The sequence below is a fragment of the Mesitornis unicolor genome, unplaced genomic scaffold, assembly GCF_000695765.1.
Source record: "Mesitornis unicolor isolate BGI_N332 unplaced genomic scaffold, ASM69576v1 scaffold53318, whole genome shotgun sequence".
Classification (NCBI taxonomy): domain Eukaryota; kingdom Metazoa; phylum Chordata; class Aves; order Mesitornithiformes; family Mesitornithidae; genus Mesitornis; species Mesitornis unicolor.
The window spans coordinates 1,102-16,466 of record NW_010204919.1 but is presented as its reverse complement, the minus strand read 5'-3'; the positions used below and the strand labels follow the sequence as shown (position 1 = coordinate 16,466).

The 15,365-nt window shown below is 36.7% G+C and overlaps 1 protein-coding gene across 1 annotated transcript; it reads left to right on the top strand.

Moving 5' to 3' along the window:
* The first annotated feature begins 1,146 nt into the window (after positions 1-1,146).
* Positions 1,147-11,370, top strand: FBXO30 (F-box protein 30). The gene is made up of 3 exons (XM_010191194.1): positions 1,147-1,254; positions 8,260-10,354; positions 11,167-11,370. Exons 2-3 carry the CDS (start codon positions 8,276-8,278, stop codon positions 11,368-11,370), a joined length of 2,283 nt encoding a protein of 760 aa, XP_010189496.1. The 5' UTR covers positions 1,147-1,254; positions 8,260-8,275.
* The last annotated feature ends 3,995 nt before the right edge of the window (positions 11,371-15,365 follow it).

Sequence of the window (15,365 nt, the reverse complement as noted above, 5' to 3'; positions counted from 1 at the left end):
TTCTCCTATCATTTTTGTTCTACTTTTTATTCTTTTCAGAATATTTTAGGACAAACTCCATCTTTTCTACTTTATTATGTGGTGCAGTATGGGGTGGAGAGGGTCTGTTACATTTTTGTGTACTGTTTACTTTTGCTGTACAGTGGTCATGTCATCATCTACTAACAAGGATGTATTTTTAATAGAAAAAATAACCGTTTGTGTACAGAGTACGTAACATCTGCGTTTCAGTCTGGGATCTTAGAGAGCAGTTGTGTTCACATTCCATTTACTTTCAAGTTGTTTTCTTATTTTGCTATGGGAACTGGATAAACTTGCGTAGTAAGACCTGAAACAGTATATTAACAAGATTTGTGGCCTGGTCTCTGTAAATATACAGAGGTCAGGAATTCTGCGGCAATGTGTATGAATTAAAATATTATGTAAGAAGGAGGATTTATTTTTGGTTTCTTTTGGGTGGCTAGGACTACCTAGTGTAATACAGAATGCATTATTTTTTTTCCAGTAGTTCTGTTTCTGATTTCTGAGAAATGGCTTATTTTCTTTTTTTTTTTTTCCCTGAGGGATTTCTAAGATGATTTATGAGGATAAGGATATCGTTACTTGAGGCATATTGCCTCGGTTCCACCTCTGTTAAGTTTTAGTGATAGTCTGTGAGTATGAGCACATGGAAGAAGCAACTTGTTATAGCAAAGAGCTTTTTAATATTAAGCAACTGCTTCATAAGTTCCCACGTCTGAAGACGGACAAATTTTAGCTAGACTAAAATGCAGTTTTAGTACTCCAGCTGTTGCAATCTTGAATTCAACTTTGGTGGTTTTTTTTCTGAAGTGGTTCCTTGCGGGCCAAACCAAAGAATTAAGTGAAGTAGGTCAGAATAATAACTTTTAATAATATCTTCTAGCCTTAAATCTAAATAGGCAACCATCTAGTGTGACTAACAGCTAGCAATAAGGTAAAATGACAGAACTTGGATTGCGCTTGCAAGGCCTGTTAAAAGCTTGTTTATTTTTCTATAAAACCTGCAAAGTATTTCAACACTTGTAGGTCCAGATAGTGTAAGCACGTGACATTTTTAGAGGATTGTACATATGGAAAGCAATCTGTACAACTAAAATGAAACCTTACTTCTAATCTTATTTCTTGCAGAGTCTCAAGCAATCAAGGAGTCGCACTGAGTTCAAGTTCAGAAGTGCTTTACACATGAAATCTACTGGCTCTCTAGCTGTTTCTACCCTGTCACCATCTCAGCAGGTAGAGTGCTTTTGTGCCTGAGCCATGCACCAAGTGTAGCTGGTCCTGGTGTGATTGTTCTGTGTCAGAGTGTGGTCAAAGGCACATTGAGGCCTTTGGATTTCTTCTTTAGGGAATGTGTCAAGGAGACAAGAATGCATGGCAGATCTGTCACAAAAGTACTCTAAGTAAAAGCCTAGTAGTTTTGACTTTGATATTTAACACTCATAGAGTATAATAGTGATAGAAGAAAGTATTCTATCATTCCACCAGAGCTTCTCTTCTAAAGTGGAACAAAGCCAGACACATGGGACAACAGTGGAGGGCCCACTTCAGTCAAAGCAGTGTTTTGCTTTGGGTCATTTTCCTCTTATTTTTTTTTTTTCTTTCTGCAATGATTTGGGAGGAAATATCTCACTGAATTCTCTGAATGAGAGGAAGATGGTTTACCACTAGGGAGAAAGGAACTCCTAAGGTGTAAAAGAATGCAAAATACAGGTCAGCTCCTCTAATAGGATGTTTGGGGCTGGAGTAGACATAGAGAAGCTTTTCTTTATAAGTTTGACATAAAAAGTTGCACTTCCTTGTAATTCTAATACTATTTTTGCTGTAGTTAGATGTTTCTTTTTGTTTTGGCCTAATTTGTTTTTGAGGTAGATGGATAACTTTATGCTTCAAAAAGCACTTAGTACATACTCCTCTGGTGCTAGATCACCTATAAAACTAGAATCTTTCTAGAAGTACATATGCCCCTGAGGTTTTTCTCTTGGAATAAGAAGCCATGTTTTGAGCCTGACCTTTTTCTGCCACTTTTTGTTTAATACATATAAATTTTCATAGACTATGATGATAATGGTAGAAGTAGCATACTACTTGTATAGTACTTTGGGCTTTAGTAGTTGAAACTCCTTCTCATGTGTTCAGTGATTGACAAGAAAATAATCTAGACTCATTCTAGTATGTCCAATATGTGCAGTCACTACCAGACAGGGAAGATGCTCTCTTCTTTGTTGTGAATGAATTTGTTTGAGAACGAAGTGAAAACTTGTCTAAGTGTTTTGAATATAGTTTAAACTTCTCTGGTCTGCCTAGTTGTAACAGAAGCCAAGGTTGTCATGATGTACTCAGTGGTGAGAGGTGGTAATTTGTATCTCATAAGGGTAAGATTTTAAGTGTGGCATCTGAAAGAATTCTACTTCCTAAATGTATCTTTGATGTAAGCTAGTTTGAAGAGATATAAGGCTTCATCAAGTTCCTCCCCAGAAACTTCTTTTTGAAATCAGAAGAATTGTATTCAAAAGAACAATTGCCTAGTATATAAAATATTAAAATATGGCCACATGTACTACTCTATTACCTGTGCAATTGAATACTTTTAAATTTGTCACCTCTTAGTCCTCTTATTTCATGTTAATAACTAGCAGTTTGTAATGTTGTTTGTTTTTCTTTTGACTTTACCGTTTTAAAGAGTAGCTGGAAATTAGTGTGTTGGATTAACTTTCCTGTATGTCCCTGTTTCCTGCCTTCCCAATGCTATGGAGAGATAGTTAAGGAGGTTTTGAGGTACCCAGCTCCCTAATACAAGGACAATGGCTGCACTGGCTTCGGAGAAGCCTCAGGACGGGGCTCTTTAATCTTAGACTTTGTGAAGTCTTGAGGACTGGAGTTAGAGATGCCTTTTGTTGTTCACCTCAAGCAGGGATGGCAACTAGTAGTGGCATTTGCCTTTCTCTAGTTGAAAGAGAGTCAAAGACATTTTGCTGAACTTCCAGTTCATGTTTTTCATCTTCTATTTGAAAACTGTTAAATGAAAACAGACCTCAAACCAACAGACCCAACCACCACCACCCCCAAACCCAAAAAGGGAGCATAACATGCATAACATAAAAGTTAACGTGGCCATGTAGTAATAGACTGAGGTGTTGGTTTTTCAAATACAAAAATTATTATATTTTTTGTGCAGGATGGGGATGACAAGACAGGAAAAGCTTACCTTCTAGAAGACTGCAAAGTTTGTTTAAAGCATTCAATAGTTAGACCTGTGAGTCAAGGTGAATGACAATTGTTCTCCCATACATGGTACGATATAGAAAAAAAAAAAAAGGTTGTTCAATAGCTTTCTGTAGTACTGCCAATTTATTTTGGCAGAATATTCTAAAGCTCTTTATTTATTTATTTTTTAAATAATACTGCTCTCTACCTCTTGCCCTGTTTTTCCTTACCCTTTTTTTTAACTACCTATCACTTAACTCTCTTTCTCACTTGGCCATTTCCTCTCTGAAAGTTTTTGCATCTTACCAGACTTGTTAGCTACTCTTGCAGTCAGAGACTTGGGTAAAAGCTGGAAGACTGAGAGATGTGGCAGTCTCTTCTACAGTCTCCAAAACAGAAGGGATTTTTTTAGAATAGTTTGCATATATTGGCTGTTTGTGGGTAAATTTTGATGCTCCTGGGAGTTTAAACCTGTAGTACTGCTTGTATGTCTCTCTTCTACTTCCTTGAACCAGTAATTTAAGAACCTGTTGGCTTGTTTAGTTGAATTTGGTAGAGGGAGGAGTCTCAAAGATAGTTGAGCTTTATATGCTTTGTGAATAAAATGCAGCTGAGAAATGGAGGGTTGCAATAGTAGTAATAGTTGCTGTGATTTCCTGTCTTGCAGCAAAGAATTCATGTAGGGGAGAGTAAGTAAGCAGACCTTGGATTTGATAATACTAAGTACAGCTCCGTATGCTTTGTGGTGTAGAAAAAAGTGAGAGCTTTCACTTGCAGCTGAAGTATTGTGTGGTGACTGTTTGAAACCCTTATTATGCTATTTTAACGTTTGTATTACAACAGCAACTGAAAATCATGTGGCCGTAGCAGCTGGAATTTTAATCCTTTTAATTATGACAGATTTTCAAAGCATGTTCTGGCTGATTTGGTCAGCTGACTGTATAGTATGTACAATAACATCAAGTGATTGCACAAATTCTGAGAGCAGTGGTCACCTCACTGGAACGGGATGTATTTTTAGGTTTCTCTGCTAGTAACAGTCAAGTGCATGTACTTAAGCATCTCATATGAACTGAAGCTAGTTGCTGACACTACACTATCAGAAAGGGACAGCTGTTCGTTCTTGCTGTAGTCATTGATCTGATGCTATCTTCTCACCAAATTGTGGCAAGGAACACAATGGGGTATAAGCACTGTAAATATTATTTGTACATATTTTAATGATGGGTATTTTTCCTCAAGTCAGCAGTGAGGCTCTTTGCTAGCCCTTTCAATTTTCTGTATCAGAGTAACTGAAAGCACTTTGTTACCTCTAGCAAACATCTTATTTGTCTTCCCTTCACCCAACAGTTTTTTCCTTTACAAGGCAATATTTGGGAAGAGGGTGATTCATTGTTTCTGGTCCTTCAAAGGAAAACTACTCATATGTGGATGCCCTTAATTAATCAAAGAGGTGCTAAGTTCTGTGGTTCACGAGATTAGCTTACAAAATGAGTGAGTCGTGACCATTTGTTGATTAATGAATTTGCTAGTTCTTGAGGTCTTGTCCATTATTTCACCAGTTTGATAGGCTCATTTATTTTTTTGCCTTTGGACTTATTTTGCAATTTGATAATTGAATTATATGAAAATCCTTTAACTAGTTTAAGCAGAACAGGAACTCATGACTGCACAAAACAGTTGTTGAGTTTGAAGCCCAGGTATTAAAATTAAACATTCATTAAAAGGACAATATATAAGAATGGACTTTGTCGTAAGCTGTATATAAAATGTAACATTCTGACTAAATTGAAGTTCTGCAGCAGGTGCTGTGAAGTTAAGGCTTGTAAGCAGGACACAGAATTTTAGTGAATGTCCTGCTGATCATCTACTGATGTCCAGAAACTTTAAATTATATATTTAATTAAGGAGCCAAAGGCTTAAAATTTAAGATAAGTAACAGCTAATATAAAACTTTTTAGAGACCAGTAAAATTCTAATTTACAGAAACTGAGAGAATAGGTTACTTCAGCTATTTAATTGATCACATTCATAACTGCTTCTTTATAAAAACAATTGCAAGATTCTGTAATAGAACTAAATTAGCATCTACCTGTTGGTAAAACATGGTATTTTAGTGTCTGCACTGGCTTTCATATACTGTCGGTAATACTGGATGTTTTCACTGGGTTTTGTCTTCTTCTTGTACGCTTCAAAATTTCATTTGCTTGTATGAAATCAGTACATTCTGATGAATATTAGCTTATATGTGAAAGGAGTCCAGGAGCCTGAGAAAAGGCAGTATCATCATGCAACTCAGGTTTCACAATCTGACTTGTAAAGACCAAGATAGTGTGCTAGGGAGAAGGATGTTTTACTGTCTTAATAGAATGTTCTTCTGTGTAAGCTCACATAGGCTATTTAAAGATAGTATTTAACAATGGTTGAGTAATTTAGGGTACGTCTACAGGCAAACACAAGCTCAGTTTGACTGTGTTCTGAGCTGTCTGCATGCAGGCCAGCTCTGGCGTAGAAACAACACAGCAGTGTTAGCACAGCATAGCCAACATACCTGCCCTCTGCTCGAGACCTGGCTCATTTCCGGCCTGCTGATGAAAGTCAGCAGGGTGAATAGCTTTTTGCAAAGCAGGTAAACAGTGTGTTTATTTTTTAACATAATTGTGGGTAACTGATTAAATTAAGCCTTACTGCTACCAGACTGCTTGTTTTATGGGAGCAGGACTGTGTTTGGATATGTAAAGCAAGGGGCTGGGCTCTGTGCAGGCTCTTGCATGATAAACTAGCAATAGTCCTTTTCAGGGCTGTTTCCATTTTGTGTTAAGCACTTTAAAATACACACAACCTGAGAACTTCCTTTTGATCTCTGCTCGCCTGTTGGCTTGAGTAAAGCTAGAGTTTGTTTTCAGTTTTGATGCATAACTTTGAAATTTGGTCTAGCAACAGGTAGGCTGCTGTATTTGGCAGGAGTTACTTAAGAGAGGGCTTTGCCAGAAGAATTAAAAGTATCTTGGAGAAGTCAAATTTTTCATTCTTTTTCATTCTTTACTGAACATGTTTCAGCTCTTTGCAGTAGATGCTATCCGACTTAATATGCAAGCTAAAAGCAGGTTGTGTGCCAGAAAGGTTTCGCAAAATGTTTAGCAAGTCAGTCACTGAGTTCAGTGACTGATACGCTTGACAATTTATTTGAAACTTAGTTGCTACTCAGTATATAAATACTAAAGTATGGTGGGCAAAATTCAGCTGTGTTTTGCCTGCTAAGTGTAGCACATATGCTTCTTTGTTAGAAGTGTTCAGGAGAGTGGGTGGCTAAAATATTTGAATTATCCAAATTACGATGGATGGGAGGATGAGAACTGATTGCTACTTAAAGTTGGCATGAATTTCAAAGCATTAAAAGAATACAAGTGAGTGAAGTGTGACATAGATTTCTATTTAAATGCTTTAAATAATTTAAAGTGGAGTCTCTAAGGTTTTTTTGTTTCCTGTTCCATTCAGTTTGAACAAAAGGAATAATACTAATGAGTTTTATTTTTACAGTTTAGAATATTTTTAATTTTAGACATTTTAATGCGTTAAAACTGAAGTGTTTAGTCTGAAGACAATGCATGTGAGCACTTGTTAGCTAGTAGAGTAAAATAAGGCACCATTTCTGTTAATCTTAAATTCTGTAAGCATTTTATTTTTCAAGAAAATTGCTGGAGGGTGAGGAGGGAAGAAAAGATGGAACTAAGCAATGTATTTTTGACACAGTATTTTGACATTTAGCTCTGTGCAAGTCATTCTCTGGTATTTCTGAACTGTAATTCATAGTGGTGTCACTTCTGAGAGGGAGTTTGTTAGAACATAGGGGAGGGCTTGGTCACTTGCGTGGGCCTGCACTCCAACTACTGAGCAGTTCCAGAGCATCTTGAAGTATGGTCAAAGATGCAAAGTTTACTCTGTTTTTTTTTTCTTTCACTACCACAACAAAGAATTATAATTTTTGTTTGTGATGATTTTTTATAATAGATTATGCAATTAATTTTGTTTGGATTGTTATTGCTGTGTAGCCACGTTATGTGAAGTTTCTGTATTACCCTTACACTTTGAACTGCTGGTATTGTAATCATGACAGCCATAGGATGTATTAAAAAAATTACCTTCTGTGGGTTGAACTGGAGGTATAGATAGGACCATGTTGGGTAGTAAAGTTTTATGTAAAAGCTTTTAGTGAAATAAAAGGACATATAATTGGTACCTTTATTCAACAACTACTGTAAAAATAAGGGAGGAACTATAGGCTGTAGATGAAGAAAAAAAGGAAGAGCGAAGAGCTGTTGTAAAGGACTGCTGTCTGTCAGAAGCATGGAGGGATCAGGGATGGGACATTACAAGGGACTGAGACACACACTGAGGGCTGCAGATTACTTTAAACAGAACTGCATGAAGAGGGCGTCAGAAGCTTAGGTGGTAGCAAGCAGCCCAGGTGACCTCTGTTTTATTTAGAAAACTGGAGATGAGGATGAATTTGGCTTCTGTTATTTCATCTCCCTACTTTGTAGAGTTGTATGGTTTATGGTTTTAGGGAGTAGGCCATAATCAAGGATCATGCTTTGGTTTTCATTGAATCATCTATTTGCAGTGGGCAGGAGAAAAGAGCTATTCCAGAGGGAAGGATTATGCAACATTTTTACCTAAGATACATATATATATATATATATGTGTGTGTGTGTGTGTGTGTGTGTGTGTGTGTGTGTGTATATATATAGTGGGTGTATATATATATATATTATACCTGGTGAATAAATGCATAGACTTATGTCTTGAGCTCTGATACAAATGTGCATCTTTAATTTTCAGGTGAAATTTTAAACGCTGTTTCTTTGAGATAAAATGTGACATACTTGTTCTCTTAAAAAGGCTACAGATCAGTTCACATTGTGTTAACGTGTATCTCTCTATACATGCAGAGGATGCAAAACTGCAACTAACTATTAGTAAATATTAACATTATTGAGATAATGTTCTATGCTTTTGTCTCTTTTCATTCAGAATTGGATTTACAGTCATGGAGGAACATCAACAACATTTACACTGTGTGAACTGTGTCAGCCGTCGTTGTATGACCAGACCGGAGCCTGGCATTTCCTGCGATTTGATTGGTTGCCCATTGGTTTGTGGAGCAGTTTTTCACTCGTGTAAAGCTGAGGAACATCGCGTGTTATGTCCACTTGAAAGAGTGCCTTGTTTGAATAGTGGCTTTGGGTGTCCCTTCATAGTAGCCCGAAATAAAATTGCTGATCATCTGGAAGTTTGTCCTGCAAGTGTGGTATGTTGTACCATGGAGTGGAACAGATGGCCTGTCAGTTATGCAGACCGAAAATCTTACGAAAATCTGAGTAAAGATGTTGATGAAGTGGAACAGCTAGATATGGCTTTAGCCCTTCAAGATCAGCGCATGTTATTAGAATCACTTAAAGTAGCAACTATGATGTCAAAAGCAGGTGATCAAGTACCAGAATCCAGAGAGCAAACCTCTGTCAAATCAAGTGCCCCAGATACAGTGCATTCTAATGGTTTAATGCCTGTAGATGAAGAGTCCTATGGTGCACTTTATCAAGCTACTGTAGAAACAACAAGGAGTTTAGCTGCCGCTTTGGATATCTTGAACACTGCTACAAGGGACATTAATATGTTAAGTTCAAGGCTCAGCATTTCACCACATGAAATGAAAGAAGATACTGAGATTAAACAGCAAGCTTCTAATGGCATTATTCAGGATAAAAAGTCTGACCATGAATATTCAGATGAAGATAACATAGGAGCAGTTGGGGGAATTAACTTTGATAGTCTGAGTCAAAATTTGCAAATGGAGCAAAATGGTTCTAGTGATATTTGTTATGATGTAGTGCAAAAACATGACTTAAATCTAAACTTCAATAACTCCTCACTTTTGTGTAATGGCTTTCATGTAGAAAATGGATGTTCCAAGGTGTTGGACCAGCATGAAGATCCTGGTGTATCTAATTCAAAACCATCCAGTGTAGCAAATGGTGAATGTACTGCATCTCACGATGATGAAGCATTACAGTCTTGCAGCTCCTTCCCTGTAACAGCACAACTTAAAGAAGTCATGTCAGCTGATCACTTAGTTAATGGCAGTGTTAATCATGTACTACTTCCCCATAATGCTAATGAAGAAGAAATGTTAGAGAGACAAGTGGAGCAAGAGAGATTGAGAAATGTAGATGCGTTTTCACTTTTACGGCATCGATCATACAAATTCCTTGTTAACCACTATTGGTCTACACCAAAAGAAGACAAAGCTGTTGATACATCAGATTTGGAGATAACAGAAGATCCTATGGGTCTTCAAGGGATTGATCTAATCACTGCAGCTCTGTTGTTTTGCCTAGGAGACTCTCCTGGAGGTAGGGGGATATCAGAAAGTCGCGCTGTCGATGTGTATCACGTTGACTTTGGGACCCAGACATTTTCTCTCCCATCTGCTATACTGGCCACAAATACAATGGTGGGGGAAATAGCTTCAGCTTCTGCATGTGATCATGCCAACCCACAGCTCTCAAATCCAAGTCCATTCCAGACCCTTGGACTGGATTTGGTATTGGAATATGTGGCTAGATACCAAACAAAACAGCGTTCAATGTTTACATTTGTTTGTGGACAGTTGTTTAGGAGGAATGAATTTTCATCACATTTTAAGAATGTGCATGGTGACATTCATGCTGGTCTTAATGGCTGGATGGAGCAGAGGTGTCCTTTGGCATATTATGGGTGTACATATTCTCAACGAAGGTTTTGTCCTTCAACACAAGGGGCAAAAATTATTCATGACCGCCACTTACGGTCATTCGGAGTTCAGCCTTGTATATCCACAGTATTAGTAGAACCAGCAAAAAGCTGCTTAATTGGACTACACAATGACCACCTGAGTAGTCTGCCTTTTGAGGTTCTGCAGCACATTGCTAGTTTTCTAGATGGCTTTAGTTTATGTCAGCTTTCAAGAGTGTCACATTTAATGAGAGATGTATGTGGAAGTTTGCTTCAAGCACGTGGAATGGTGATACTGCTTTGGGAGAAGAGAAAGTACCCAGATGGAAGTTCTTCTTGGCAGATAAAAGAAAAGGTAGGCTGCTTTTTATTTTGAAGGTGAAAAGGGATGGTATTAAATTGGTTGTGTCTTTGCCTGTTCCCTTAATATTTTCCTTGATCACGGTTGTTGTTGCTGTTTTTGATATAATATCCTTTCAAGAAACAGATTGTCAGGTAGAAGAACAATTACTAAAAAGTGTTAGCCAGTTGGTTCAGTCTTCTCTACACTTGAAGAAGTAGAAGTTAAAGTAGTGTCTGTCTAGTTTATACTTGATGTAAATGAATTAACCTCTGATTTTCCCAAGATTTTAAAATACGTAATGATTACTTCATTATTTTCTTTAATATCAGTAATTACGGCAATTTTAATTTTTGCTCATCTGTTGAAATCCTATCTGTTGCCATGATATTAAGTGCCTTAAGTTTGTAATAATTCTTAAAACCTTTGAGTGACCTTTGTGTAGTACAGTTTTCACCATTTACACTCCAGAACTGCAGAGTATCTGCAGCAATAATTTAGAAGTGCAGAAGTTGATCATTTCAGAGATAGATTGTTGTGACTGGCCATGCAGTACTTTGTCATTTAACTTCTGATTGCATCTACTTCGTAGATGCCAAAAGTATTGCCTGCCTTTCTTCACAGTGTTCAGAGCTGACTTGGAATCTGAATCAGCCTGGGACCAGCTATACAAAATTTAGCATTGTATGTTTTAATGTACATTTTTAGCATGCTTTATAGTACCTGCAAAACATTGCCTGAAAGTACTATAGCACAAACATTTAATTTTCTGCTCTGCGTTTGGGTACCTTAAAACATTTTGAGCCTAAGTGCAACTTATTTTCTAGGTTTGGCGCTTCAGTACAGCCTTCTGTACCGTGAATGAGTGGAAGTTTGCAGACATCGTAAGCATGGCTGACCACTTGAAGAAATGTAGCTATAATGCTGTAGAGAGAAGAGAGGAGGCTGTTCCACTGCCATGTATGTGTGTAACGCGAGAACTCACTAAAGAAGGACGTTCACTGCGCTCTGTTTTGAAACCAGTACTTTAAATATTGCAACCACTCCAATTGCACATACACTCAAGCACCTGATATAACCTCGGTAATATTGCGTGACACTTTATTAATGTACTAAAGATACTTTCTAGCTAAATCTACTCTGTCACTATGTATATAAGGTTTGACGTGACATTTATTTTTTATAATACTGTTTAGCTGGAAAGTAGTGAAAGTTGCCTTAATGTTTGAAAAATTCGGAACTTGCTGGACAGGGTAGTTTTATCTAACTTATATAATTTAAGAACAAAATCCTGAGGTGTGTTTTCTGATTCACTGGTGCCCATGTTGCTGTTGACTGATAACATTTAAAAAATGGCCTCTAAATGGTATGCACATTTAGATAGGAAACACTGAATTGTAGTGAGACAAAATCCTGACCAAATATACTTTCTGTATTTGGTCTATTTTTTTAAATGAATTATAATCCAGCTATTTGAAAGATAAGGAAGAATTCAAAACTTTATAGTTGCTGTCTCAAACAAAGCTTTTACATACATCTTTTCTCATGAAATCGATGTTCTAGTGCTCTTCCTAGTTAACAGGTGATCTAGGATCAGCTTTTTTTAAAATTTATTTCTTTTAGGAATGATCTAAGTGAACTCAGATTTACAGCATCTTAATTTTTAGTACAACTTTCTTTTTGACATGTCAACCAATTATTTTTCTTCTGAACTGTTAACAGTTACTTCACTTTTGGGAGCAAAACTTTTAGAGCTAAAAACATGGAATACTAGTTTTTACTCTCGCACCTACAGTGACATCGATACAAAATGTTTAAAATGTTTTTTCCTTGTTCTGCAGTTGGCTGAGGATTAAATTGCTTGAGCAGTCAGAAATTCAAAGTATGTGATGAACAGTTACAAATTTATAATGCAGCTAATGAAAGGGCTTTACTTGTTTTATGGTATTGTGAGATGTATTGTCTCCTTTTCTGTTAATTTGTCTATAAAAATGCTGCTTTTCTGAGGAGCATTTTAAATAACTGGTATGTATAGCAAATGTATCATCTTCATAAGATGAGACATAATTTGTTAATTGCATAAGGCATATCAGAAATGTATGTTCAACCACATCTGTTAAATGAACAACTCCAATTTCCTTCCAGTCTTCCATAATAAAAGATCTTACAAAGCATTTGTGAACAGAGAATTCATGCTATGAAAAATGGCCTGGTATAGCAAAACTGTAATAACTTGAACTGACTTTCCAACTTGTTTGTATTAATGTTGGTGTCTCTAGTCTGTTGCACTTAGCAACTGTGCCACAAAGCTAAAACAGAAACAGACCAGAGCTTGGAACAAAGAATACACTACGTATTTCCTTTATAGGAAAAAAATAAGAGATTAGTAAGGAGGAGATGTTTACAAAAATGGCTAAATTTATTGCTTGTAATTTCTGTACTGGACACTTGTTTATGGCTAGTCTGGCTGCAGTTCACAACTTAGGTATCTGTGCATTTCCCATTCTGGGTCCAGTCCAGCTAAACATTCGCTGCCTTTTTCTATCCAGAGTGCTACAGGTGCCCAGAAAAAAAAAAATCTAGTTCTTCAGTGCCATGAGTTGAAATCGCAAGAGCGCAAGCAGTTGTTCTGCCTCAACCTTCAAATTGTGTGTTCTCTTTCCACACTTTATCTTTTTTTTGTTTGTTTGGAGAGAGGAAAGGAGTAAACCCTCTACAAGTTAGCAATATTTGCAGTAATTCTTAGCTGTTACCACAGTTATATGGAAAGGGGAATCTAGATTCATGTGCAAATCTGATTATACCAACTGGGTTTTAGGTAGGGATTTTAACACCACATCACACCCCTGCCCCCTCCCTGTTCTCTGAGTGCACTGAAATGCTCATTACCTACAAATTCCTCAGTACAAGGCAGGAGACAGACTTTCATCAGCTCTTGTCTTTTAGCTCTAATGGCTCCTTGCTGCTGCTCTCCAGTGTTTAAAATTAGTTCTGTGACTGGAAGGATCCTGAATGTTGAGGAGTTTATGGTTGAGTTCATGGTTAAATCTACTTTAAAACATCTGTCTTGGATTACTGGTATTTTTTTAGTCAGCAATGTGGTGGTTTTGGTACTGGCATTCTTTGTAACTACCCAGAACCCTGGTAAGTGTGGTAGGCAGGCATGTGTCTTGGTTGCTTAGAAAAGAGGGTATTGAGTTAGAGGAGCTGGTGTTGGTAAAATCTCGTCTGTAGCACAGTGCAAGATCTACATCTAAAATATCATCAGTTGTTGGTCTATTAAATGAACTTTTAAAGTACTCGGTGTTCTTTTTAAGAAATAACACTATTTCTCAATACATGCACTTTTGTTTTCAAATGTAGATACAGGCTTTTTTGTTAAATTAGTTTATTTTTTATGAGAATCCAGAGCTATTAAAATATCAGTGTTGTAAACAAAATCTGCCTTGTAAACTGCTCCAAATGCGGGAATACAGTATAGCTAGAAAAAAAAAATTTTTTTTTTTTTAACACTGCTATGCAGTTTGTAAAACATCTATGGTGTGTAGTCAGTCTATCAGAATGTGGCTTGTTCACATTTGCCCTTGAATTTTTAAAACGTCATATTCCTTTCCTGGTACATCTTCCTTACAGCATATATAGACAGCTGTTCCAGTCTTTCTTTTACTTGATGCCACATTGCTACTTTGTTTAAAATGCTATGTTTTCAATCATTATGCAATATTTTTTGCAATGTCTGTTGAAATCCTAATAAAACTTTTGAAGTTTCTCTTTCAGTATGATTGTACTTCTTTTTTTTCTTTTCAAGCTTATTTACCAGCTTTCTGGTGTTCAAACATGGTGCTCAGTGTCTGCCTATAGGATTCCAGTAAGTACTCAAAAAATCAAGTTGCATAAAGGAATATATACAGACATTTAAATATTGCATAATTTGGAAGTGCTTAATATGTAATCACATTCACTTCATCATGAAGACCCGTCATTCCTTTTTAGACTACACACCTATTTCTATTGTTTTGGTCTGTTACGCAGCATAGATTTCCTTCCACAACTAAAGATGTAACTACATAACATTGAAGACACATATTGTGTACCATGTAGGTTTGTTTTGGTTTTTTCTGACTAATAAGTTGGAAAGATTGTCTGATCAACGTGATACACACACTACTGGTTTGTGAAGAACACTTTCAGTGTATTTTCTCCTAAGTAAAGTTTTCTGTAGAAGGTTGTTGCTTAAAATGATACAGAAGCAAAAATTTAGGATAGTTTTTAGACAATAGTTGTAGTTTGGACTGTTTGTGGAATGGCAAAACATGAAACAAAGCCTCATTAAAAAAGATGACTTTGCCCAGACATTGACTTTTTGCCTTGCTGTTTGCTACAATGAGTATGCTAATACTCTTTACAAATAAAAATGTACCTATACTACATAAATATGATAATAAATTAATCCATACTGTGTTGAGTAAGATGGTGTGACTCATGGTTTAATTTCAACCATTGCAAACTTGTGTCTATTTTACTTTTTCAGCAGGCTACTTTAGCCTTTTATTTTTCTCTCTCCATAAGTGGATTAGATATTCTGTGGGAAATACTTTTGTCTCACTTTAACTTTCTTGATGCTTAAGTATTCTAGAGAATTTGCTTGTATGCTTTAGCTTGTTTTTCTGAGAATACTACTGCTAAAACTGTCTTCATAGGCTCCTATCTGCTGAATGTACTTTGCTAAAATGAGATTTAAGTTCAGTGGAGCTTGCTATGCTTGCTGTAATATCACAAAGCTGATATAAATTCGTTCAGTCAGAATGTCCGTTCAGGCATCTTTGCTCATCTTCAGATGAGCAAAATCTTGTGGTTGTTTACAGCATTGAGGAAGAATTAGCATTCATTTAGCATTTACAAAAAGTGATGGCATGTAAAGCCGAGACAGTTTGAAGAATGGGATTCTCATAGTGTGACTGTTCGGCATGTGGTGAATATTGTTGCAGTAATCCAAACTGGAGAGGAAAACTGAATGGAGAAGTAG

Excerpts from the sequence above, each read along its gene's own strand:
- FBXO30 (XM_010191194.1), top strand. The coding sequence starts at position 8,276 with ATGGAGGAACATCAACAACATTTACACTGTGTGAACTGTGTCAGCCGT. Across the intron at positions 10,355-11,166 it reads CTTGGCAGATAAAAGAAAAG|GTTTGGCGCTTCAGTACAGC; the intron begins GTAGGCTGCTTT and ends CTTATTTTCTAG.